The 10,867-nt window shown below is 29.8% G+C and overlaps 2 protein-coding genes across 2 annotated transcripts; one reads left to right on the plus strand and one right to left on the minus strand.

Moving 5' to 3' along the window:
• Positions 1-625: 625 nt before the first annotated feature.
• On the plus strand, positions 626-1,366 carry LOC140957677 (protein SMALL AUXIN UP-REGULATED RNA 51-like). The gene has a single exon (XM_073415016.1). The coding sequence runs from the start codon at positions 732-734 to the stop codon at positions 1,047-1,049; it is 318 nt and encodes a 105-aa protein (XP_073271117.1). The 5' UTR covers positions 626-731; the 3' UTR covers positions 1,050-1,366.
• Positions 1,367-9,208: 7,842 nt separating this feature from the next.
• Positions 9,209-10,504, minus strand: LOC140957719 (probable BOI-related E3 ubiquitin-protein ligase 3). The gene is made up of 2 exons (XM_073415076.1): positions 9,971-10,504; positions 9,209-9,823 (listed from the first exon to the last, which is right to left on the minus strand). Exons 1-2 carry the CDS (start codon positions 10,250-10,252, stop codon positions 9,317-9,319), a joined length of 789 nt encoding a protein of 262 aa, XP_073271177.1. The 5' UTR covers positions 10,253-10,504; the 3' UTR covers positions 9,209-9,316.
• Between the last annotated feature and the right edge of the window lie 363 nt (positions 10,505-10,867).

Raw genomic sequence — 10,867 nt, forward strand, 5'->3', positions numbered from 1 at the left:
ATACTTAGTGATCGGAGCACACGATGCGTTTGTCATATAATTTTTTTTTAATTTTTGAAACTTATACTATGGTTCTCCAAATAGAATAGTGAAAAAGTTAAGTAATTTTTCTCCTTTTTAATGGTTGTCGATTTTTCCCATAGTTTTTGCTAATATTTGCATTAGTTTTGTTAAAGTAGACCAAATCTGTTATTATATATGGTTTAAGTTTAATTAATAATTAGTGAAAGATGCACACATGTTGTATGTATTATTATTATTTTTAATTTGATCAAATAATATTAAACAATTAAAAAATATTATTTTCAATTTAGAAGAGTTGTTCGATTTAAAAAAAAGTTTTGTTTAGATTTTTTTTCTACGTAAAATATGGAGTGACTTGAGTAGGTTTTTAGTATGGTAAGAAGAGCAATTGTGAAATTAAATATTTTGATCTCGATAATTACTCTATGTTTTTCGCATTTTATAATATAGTATGGATATGTGTGTGTTAAATTTGTAAAACATAACTATATTAACGAAAGTTATATACTATTTAAAAAGTGACAAGTCCTTTTTCTGTTGCACCCCCACAAGACCGCCGTCTCCCTACAGTTTTGTCAATAAATACTTCGCCGCACTCCACCTTCTCCTTCAAATCCCCACTCCCCATCTTTCTTTTCTCTTGCCTAAGCAACCAAATCTTTAGACTTATAATCTTCTGCAACAACACAAAAAAAGAAAAAGATAAAATGGCCCTCAAGAAATCAAACAAGCTCCCACAGGCAGCAACCTTAAAGCAAATCTTGAAAAGATGCTCGAGCTTAGGCAAGAAACACGACTATGACGACGAGGAAGGATTACCGATGGACGTCCCCAAGGGTCACTTCGCCGTGTACGTGGGCGAGAACCGAACCCGATACATCGTCCCAATCTCCTTCCTGACTCACACCGAGTTCCAGTGCCTTCTGCGACGAGCTGAAGAAGAATTCGGGTTCGATCATGAAATGGGATTGACTATTCCATGTGAGGAAGTTGTTTTCAGATCACTAACTTCCATGCTCAGATGAGAAACCTGAAGAATTCTTCTCAAGTGTAGTTTTCTGATCGAGATAGATGATCAAGATTTGGAAGCAGTACTGTTTCCTGTCTTTTTTTAACATCTTTCTTGATTATTTTTTTTTCAATTATTCTTGTTTTTGGGGAAACCTATGTTTGGTGATCCTGACTTGGAACGAACCCACGATGAAGTTAATGATTTTTTCGTGGGTTGGATTTGTAATTAAAGTATTTGTAATTTCCATCGCAGTCGCAGAGGTGTTTGATATTACACCCTGAGATGTTCTGATTATTCTATTATTTCAATTAGTAATTGAACAATTTAACTTGAGTACTCGTCTACCTTGCTCTCGTGATATATTATTAATATATTACTGCTATATAATTTATAATCATAAAATAAAAAAAAGTATTCATTTAAACAAATTATTTGACAACATAATATATAATGAAATGGCAAAATTAATTTTCAGTATTTATTTAAATTATTTTAAATGTTGTTTCACAATAATCTTTGTTTAATTAAGTATTTTTTATCGTTCAATAATCACAATAATTATCTTCTTATGTATAATTGTACACTTACGGATACGGTATTAATAATATTTAATTATTTAGGTTAACTTTTAAAAATGTTAAATGAATGGAGTAATTAATTACTGAGGGGGAAAAATAATGCAATTAATTAAGTGTTATTTTTTTAAAAAAAATAAATAACTATTGTAATAATTAATTGTTTACTGGTTGGAAAAATGATACAAGTACTTGATATTATATTATATGGATTAATGAATGATTAATTTGTGTTGTTGAATAGAGCAATAAAATGATATAATTTTAATCATTCATGAGATAAATTAATACGGACTAAATTACACTTTTCACCCCTATAAAAAAGCGTGAAAACTATAATATTAAATAAAATGTCTTTTACAACATTGAGTTTTAATCAGACGCATCTGTCATATTTGCATGGTGTTATGTGTGATAATTGTTCAAGTTTGGTAGAATAATATTAGAACATAATTATTAAGTTGTTGTATGGTTTAAAATACAAGAGTTTTATCATTAACATCAACTATAATTTTGGTAAATTAACAAGAAATTGTTCCTATAATTGGTAGCATCGGTAATGTCACATGTTATATTCTCATTGGTTTCAAAGAATGCAATTATTGAGAGAGAGATTGTTTGGTGCAATAATTATCTCTACAAGGTAAAGAAATCGAAACGTAGTGTCTGCTATATTACACGGTTTATAAGATTTGAGTTGCACCATTACCATTAGTTATAATTTTTGATAAACTAACAAGCGATCAATACTATAATTGGTAGTATTGTTAAGATCAATAGTTCGATTCTCATTTATTGCAAGGAATGAGATTATTGAGATGGGTATTCTTGGGTTCAATAATCGTCTTTGCGTGATAGAACAATCGAAACGTGGTGTTTAAGTTATTGTATGATTTAAAATATTTGAGTTGCACAGTTACTGCAAATTAATATTTTCTGATAAAACGCAAGCGCTCGATACTACACACTAGATTTTAACTTTTGATTTTAAAAACACAAAGTTTAAAATATAATTATTTTGATATAAGATATTATGTGTTTTTTTTTGGATTTTCCAAAGAGAGGTGGATGTTATTTAGTCAATTAATATGTATATGCAATATTGTGTGATGGAACAAAACATATATAACCTAATCCTTAATGTTGAGATATACATACATATTTATACATATAAATAATAAACATATACATATAGATAAAGAAATATATAATAAGTAGGCTTCGCTCTATTTTTTGTATATCACAGACAGTATTAAATGAATTATTGTACTAAATTGTACACTTGCTGTTGTATCAGATAGGTTTTCAAAAACAAGAAAACAAGTATTTCAGTTTCTTAATAAAATAACTCACGTGGTTTTTTAAATGTTCGTTAAAATAAATCAATTATTTTATTAAGAAACTGAAATACTTGTTTTCTNTTAATTACTTTCCTCTTGGTACACCAAATGTACCTTTAAATGTACAACAACCAACTTTTGAAACACCTTATATATATCTATTCATTCTCTAATTTTACAATCAATAAAAAAATTGAGGCACAAAATTGAATAATTTTCATTTGAGAAAGCTAGTTTCACTTCTGCCCTTGGAGATAAGCTCTAGCTTTTGGTCCATCATGCAATTTGTCAGTATATTGATGTTGGTGAAAATGATTTGTCATGCTCATATATATTGTAATTTCTTGTATATTTCCAATCAATTATGAAAGGACGTGGTTGATCATAATCGAACAAGAAATAAATTATCATGTGTATATCAGAAGTTAGTGTTGTGATCTGATGTTGTCAATATCAGCGCACAACATGCAACGAAAATTAATTATTTAACAGTTAACACACATGTAAACTTAAAGAAATAAATATCAGATTTAAATTATGCACATAGACGCAAGGCCTCATGAATAAAATTCATTAGAAAATATGTAAATCGTTTACACAAAAACAATACTAGTGAGATTAACAAAACCAAATTATTTGACACTCCAAGAAATTAAAATACATCAAAAACTCAAACCAAATACTAGATGTATAAAACAAAAATGTGTGTTGCTTAAAACCAAACAAAACCACTTTTCACCAAACATTTCACGCAGTGTTGTTCTTGAGTGCCGCCGACATCAATCAGCAACACAGTAAGTATGTGAATCAATCACACAAACTCTTCACACGAATCTTCAACTTTGAACTTTGTGTATGTTCAGAAAAACTCCAGCAGATGCACTCCAAAGTGATCAACCGATCACACGAAAAACTTCAGCATGTGTACAAAGTGATCAACCCATCACACAAAAGCTTCTCATCAAAATAGGCTCGGCACTCGTATTTTTCTTCTATGCAAGAACTCCTCTGCCGACCACACGAAAGTCTCCCACGCGGCTGTAAGGCTCTACATATTTATATCCATTACTAGACCTAAAGATAATTCCATAAAAGAGTCGTAGAAAATATGAAAACAAGTTTTAAATAAAGATAAATTATCTTAGAGATAAAAACCATGTTAAAAATAAATCATCTAATACCTAGAGATAAATCAAGTAAGATCTTATAATCTAGAAAGACAAAATCTTAAGTTGATAATATCAATTTAACAAAATAATAAAGGAATAAAATATTCCTTTCAAATTAAAATACATATGATCTTAATGACAACAGATTTCTTCTATAGGTCACTGTAGTTGACGAACAAATAGCGATTTTTATTTTTTATATTTTTGGGTCGTCGGAAGAACACAAAAAAAATAATGATAGGACGCCGAGAGTTTTAATATACGAATGATCTAGGTTACCTTTGCCTTCATATACGTGACTAATTATATGTCCCAAGACAATAGGCAAACGTTTCTTGTTTATATCCATTTTAATGAATGTGACATATGTTTTATTTTCGTCACATGATCAGTTACGTAGGAAACATCTATGTCAAATAAGTAATATCCGATAAATTTACTAATTTCGGAAGAAAAAAACCAAAACCAATTTTAAATAATTACAATATTAAAATCCAAAACAAAATTACAATTTTTTTTTATTAAGGTTGTTCGTATAGGTCATTAAGGTTGTTCTATCAGCCAAATATTGGACATGACATCAATATAAATATAAACTAAAATCTTATACGCAAGAGATTGAATAGAATGGTATTTGGTTCTAGGAAACTTTGATATTAATGAACACCACAACTGAATAGAGAATGAAGGCGCATATCATTGGTCCTTCCTTCCCTCTCAGCCACATGAATATATCTCTTTTTTTTTTCTATGTCAAAATTTTAAATTCATTCAATAAATATACGTTGTCTAATATTTCTGGTATACATAATCAATCCCATTTAATCGAAATATCTGCGTACGTATATAAATATATGATCGTATCCCCCCTTGCCTCGCATGTTTCTCAATGCCATGTCTCTAATTTAGCATCGATGGATTTGAGATGTATATAAATTATATATATACAGTATCATGAAAACCACACATACTAAATAATAAACTTAAAAAAAGAATGCAAACAAATTAAAACAGGTAATACTTTTATGGGATTCAAACCTTGACATATCAATTTTCTCACACTCAACCAATAAACCTACTCGTCGGGGCTCAATACATGTTTGTGAGTTCACGGGCCGAATATCATAAAACTTGAGCTTGATTTGATTAATTTTTCGAGCTCGAAATCGAGATTGAACTTGGTTTGCTATGATTAACAAACAAACTCAAACGAACTTTTTATCGAGTCGAGCTCCGAGTAGCTCGCAAACGATTTGGTTCATTTAGATCCTTAATTAATTTTAAAGTTAAGTGGACAAATATCTAAACAATATATGTTTCTAGAGAAATGTGCTGTTTTTGTTATAACTATTGTATTGACAGCATGCATTTTATATTTTAGTAGATTTTTAATTTCTAAAACATGTGATTAATGAAAAAATTAATAATAAAATAACAATTTAAAAATATAGAATACAGTAAAACTTAACTCCAACTTAAACCCTCCGCCCATCTGACCTGTCGGATCGTACAGAGAAAATAATTATTTGTAGGTTGTACTAAAAAATTATTTTATATTTATTTAATTAGAAATTATAATTAGCAACCTAATTGTTGCTTAAAGGATCCAGAATGATTAAATTATTGGAAATAATGAAAGGCCCGATGAAGGCACAAGTAGCTGGCCGGGTCTAGTCACTTGGCCCAGCCCATGTGAAACAATTATTATACATTAATAATAATAAAAATATATTATTCTATATTATAATATTAAATAACTTAATCTCTACGTATCATCGTTTTCTAAAGAACGATACTATCTTTATCTCCCTAAACAAACAAATTTTAAAATAACTGGTATAATACCCTCATCTCGCAAAAAAATTACACACATAATATTAACTAATGTGGTCTCTAGGTATGACCGTTTTCTAAACAACAATTTTATCTTTATCTCGCAAAACAATTTAATTTTAAAATCACAAGACTAGTATATTTGGTAGGCACTCGCAACAGCGAAATAGGTTGTCTTTGCTCAGCTCCTGGTCATACCCTAAAGTGCCTCGACAATATCAATATTGAGTCTCAAAACTGGAATGACCAATCGATTGGATGAATGAACTAAACTGGATTTTAAATACATTCAACATATGTGTGATTTGAAATATATCTTTCAAATTCATCATCAAATCAAATATCTCCTTCAAATCAACAAAAATGAGTTATATCACAAAAAGATATATCTGCATTAAAATGTATATATACAAAAAATTTAACAGTGAGTTATTTGAAAGATGTCATATTGACTGAAAAATAAAACATGTTATTAAATTTATTATTAGAATTCCTATTATAAAACAAATAGTATTTTTTTAAAAAAAAATGGTTTAGTACACCCAAATTCCTTTTTTTAATCCATTTCAGTTGCAAATTTTCAACTAACATTTGGAATTTTACATGAAAGTAGGAAGTTTTTTTTTTTATGAGTTAATTAACAAATTTGGGCTTCCATTGCGTTGATATATATGGGCCATATAGCCCAGTTAGCGGGGTAATTGGAACTAGGATTACCATTGAATCTGTTATTTATTATGTTTTTGTTAATTAGGTACCTGATGGCTTGTTTTAAACTTGAAAATTTAACGTCAAATAATTTATAAGTCATCAGCAATTGAATTTGTTATTTATATACAAAGAATCAAGTAGAGTATTTATTTGATATAAATATTTACTACATAAAAATATGCTCTAAATCAAGGTTTTAAAAACATGAAGATAAATGTATAAATCTTAGAATTTTTTTACCGCCATGATTAACCATTAAAATATTCGATGTTTTTAAGGTATTTTTATATAAAATTTTATGTTATAAAATTTTTGATATTTATAATTTATGAATTAACGTTTATAATAAAAACAATAAACTTTAACTTATTTTTTAAAAAAAATTTGAAAGTCAAATTAAAACTTTACCTAAAAAACTCACATTTACACTTAAACTCTATTTCTGTGTTTATTTTGGTCAACTTTAAATCAACGTCTTTTTTTTTTTTTTTTTTTTACTCTTTTGCCTGAATCGAAACTTTTCTATAGGTTTCGTGCTTATAACATGGCGCTTATAACATGGCCTGACAGTTTTGATGTGCAAGACTTAAAGATCTTGGTAAAAGAAGCTGTCTATCATAAAGGTATGATTGCATCCAAAACCTTCTTGAAAACTCTAACATTCTCTTAAAAGCCATAAAATGTTCTAGATAAGTCAGAGAGGACGAAGAACTTGAAAGTTCTAAGTTCGTGCAACATGCCCTAAAACATTGTGAACAAGTCATAAAGGTTATAGATAGGTTTGTGCGGAAGGATCTAGAAAATTGTTAACAAAACACGAAGGTTATAGGTTTATGCTAAAAGGTCTAGAACATTCTGGATATGACTTGCACATTCTAAATCAATTTGGAAAGATCTAAAATTTTGTGGACAAAGATGAGTCTAGAAGCTTTTATATAGAAAGATGTCGAGACTTGTAAGAAGATCTAGAATATTCGACAACACATTGTAGATTAGAGAACGTAAATGTAGGGAGATCTACAATACTTTATTGTATAGACTAGTGTAGAAAATTATATACACCAATAGAATTTAGAATGCAGGGGACATGTATATAAAGAGGATTTCATTTTTAAAATAAAACCAGAAACAATTCATTTTTCATGCAACTAAGTGGTATACTTTCGTTCTCTAAAAATTCTTCAAACCAATTGTGCTTGTTTATATACAATTAGCAACATTAGATTACTCTTAAGGTTTCTTTGTTGGTACTCACGAGGGCATAATTAAGGGACAAAGGCTGCACGTGTAATTAGAAGGGATAAATTTGTGACAAAGTGCTCTAAAAATACAGCTTTTTTAAAATAAAAATAAAAATAAAAATACCAAATTAATCGGATGAACATTGATTGAGGCAGGCATTGCAAGAGCTAAGTAGACAACAAATTGTGCCGATCATAAACAAATACGAATAAAAAACAAGACTTCCATTCAAATAGAAAGAAGAACAAATCGCAGACGTATCAAACATAACATTTCAGCTCGAGAATCTGCTAACAAGAATGGAGATCCAGAATCAAACATAGCACAAAGTGGCTAAAGAGAAGGAATCCATGATTACATCACTAAACAACGCAATCCAACACATGAAAGAGAAAGCGAATTCGCCACCAAATGATCACGGTGATGTGGACTCTGGCTGCTAGAACATTGACGAAGAAAAGACAGAAACTAACCAGTTCGGCAACATGAAGAATATGTTGTGCAGATGCTGCAATCATTGTGTGTAATAATTCTGTCATGCATGTATCTTTGTTCATGCAGAGATTGTGAAAATTTTCTCTATCTTCATTTTTTTTTTTTTTGCAGAAATGTGAAAAAACAACCATCGATGTGTTGGTTCAATTTTTTTTTTTTTAACAAATAAGTTGAGGAAGATGAATGATTCTCCTCCCATTAAGAATGCGTTATTTGAAACTCTATATTGAAATAAATTCAAAATACATCTCAATGTTTCAAAAAAGAACTTGTTAATTAAGAAATTAAAATTTATTATTTTCAAACAAATTTAATAAAACAAATATTATTGTTATGAGTTTGAAACCATTAAGTTCATATTCATTGATCCAAATAGAACGAGGTGTTTGTGAAACAATAAATTAATATATTTTAAATCTTTATGACACACAACTATGACCTTACGAGGAATTGTGCAAATTGGAATTTGCTTCTGTTGGACGCTTTTGATTTGAGACGATCCGANTTAGATGTTAGGACACTTCAAAGAAAAAAGCTCAAATTATTTTCATGTCATACATTAATGCAAGAGTTAAAATATACTGAGCCCAATATAGTGCTTGGCCACAATTATCTTATTATAAAAATATATTTCATTCATTTATATATTTGGAAAATTTTGATCCATGACTTCCCATAATTTCCAATTTTAAAGCGTAACATCCTCAATACATTGTCTTATATTTAAAAATTATATGCTTTTATATTTAAAAAAACAAAAAGTGTATTTTATTAGTACTAAATATTTAACTGAAGAATGAAACAAAATAAAAAAACACTAAAAAATTTAAAGGTAAAATAGAAAACGAAGTGATTGAATTCTCGATAGGCAAATTATGTCGACAAAAGTAATTAAAAAAAAAAAGAAAAGAAAAATTAAACCAGCACCTCGATGGTTGCTTTTTTCACATTTCTACAAACTGGGCAAGAATAGAGAAAAACCTCACAATCCTTGCATGAACAAAGATGCCTGCATGGCAAAATTATTACACACGAATTCCGATGATTGCAGCATCTACACACCATCTTCTTCATGTTCCCGAGCTCACCAGCTTCTGTCTTTTCTTCGTCAATGTTTTGGTAGCAAGATTCCGCGTCATCAGCACCATTTGGGGGCGCATTCGAAGTCTCTTTCAGGCGTTGGATTACGTTGTTCAGTGACGCAACCATGGCTTCATTCTCCTTAGCCACTCTCTGCCATGTTTGATTTTCGATCTCCATTCTTGTTAGCAGATTCTCGAGTTGAAATGTTATGTTTGATGCTTCCGCGATTTGTTCTTCCTTCTGTTTGAGTAGAAGTTTTGTTCTTGATTCGTATTTGTTTATGTATAGCGCAGTTTGTTGTTTCCTTTGTTCTTGCAATGTCAGTCTCAATCTCTCGTTCTGTCTCAAGAAATGGAAATGGATCAGAACCCTTTTCAAATCTGAAGTATATTAAAAATCCCAGATGGAAAAGGGGCATTAATTTTCACCGAATTATATTTGAATAAAAATCAAATCAAACGTTGGTAATTGTGAGAAAAAAAGGACCTGTATTCTGATGAACTGATCAAACTCCATTCTTTGCTTCTCAAAATGTGCTGAAAAGTTGTGAGAAAAAGGCGTCGATTGCTGATCTTTCATGCTGTGTTTTGGGAGCAATTGACTGGAAGAAATATCGGGCAAATAGTTGAGATTTTCTTGATGATCAGATAAAGCAGCACTCCTTTTTTGAGGATCGAAGAAGCCACTAGCGTTTTCCAAGAACAATTCCTGAGGACCCTTCAAAGCAAAACCAAGATTTTCTGAATACAGCTGCGCTTCAATCGCCATTGAATTTGGAGCAAAACAACTCACTTATCCACAATCCTTTGTTTTTTTTGGGGGGATTTGTTAAGAACACAATTATTACAAAGACAAATGAAGGAAACCAGCTAGCTAAAAGGGCCGTTCGATCGATTGAAAACAAGAAAATCAAACTTAATGTCCGGTATAACCTATGATAAAATATTTTCAGGTCAAAATGCTTTGCGGAAACTAGTGATAAAAATAAGAAATCGGGGTGGTTTGGGTATTTATATTGGAGAGCAAATATCGAGGCCATACATATAAATTATCGTATTGATTAAACTACGGTGACATTGGGCCTATGACGCGAAAGGAAACAATCGAAGCAGCAACACCGATTTAACCTTTTTTTAAAACAAAAAAAAAAACATGTTTGAGTAATAAATTTCATTATTTTTGGATGTAACACCAATAATAAGACAAGAAAATCTATCGCAATTGAATATTAAAAAAAAGCCGTAATATATTCACATTTTATGAGAATTTTGGTAAATTATTAATTCATACACATAAGAAAAATTATTATCTCACAGAAAATTATTAATTTATGTGGGTACTATTGAATTTTATATATAAAATGAAAAGAATTAAAAGGAGGTA

Source organism: Primulina huaijiensis, chromosome 14, assembly GCF_012295235.1.
Source record: "Primulina huaijiensis isolate GDHJ02 chromosome 14, ASM1229523v2, whole genome shotgun sequence".
Classification (NCBI taxonomy): Eukaryota; Viridiplantae; Streptophyta; class Magnoliopsida; order Lamiales; family Gesneriaceae; genus Primulina; species Primulina huaijiensis.

Bases quoted from the DNA above. Each gene is read 5' to 3' on its own strand.
- LOC140957677 (XM_073415016.1), top strand. From the start codon at position 732: ATGGCCCTCAAGAAATCAAACAAGCTCCCACAGGCAGCAACCTTAAAG.
- LOC140957719 (XM_073415076.1), bottom strand. From the start codon at position 10,252: ATGGCGATTGAAGCGCAGCTGTATTCAGAAAATCTTGGTTTTGCTTTG. The intron at 9,824-9,970 runs GTCCTTTTTTTC...TTCTTGAGACAG, and splicing joins ATCAGTTCATCAGAATACAG to AACGAGAGATTGAGACTGAC.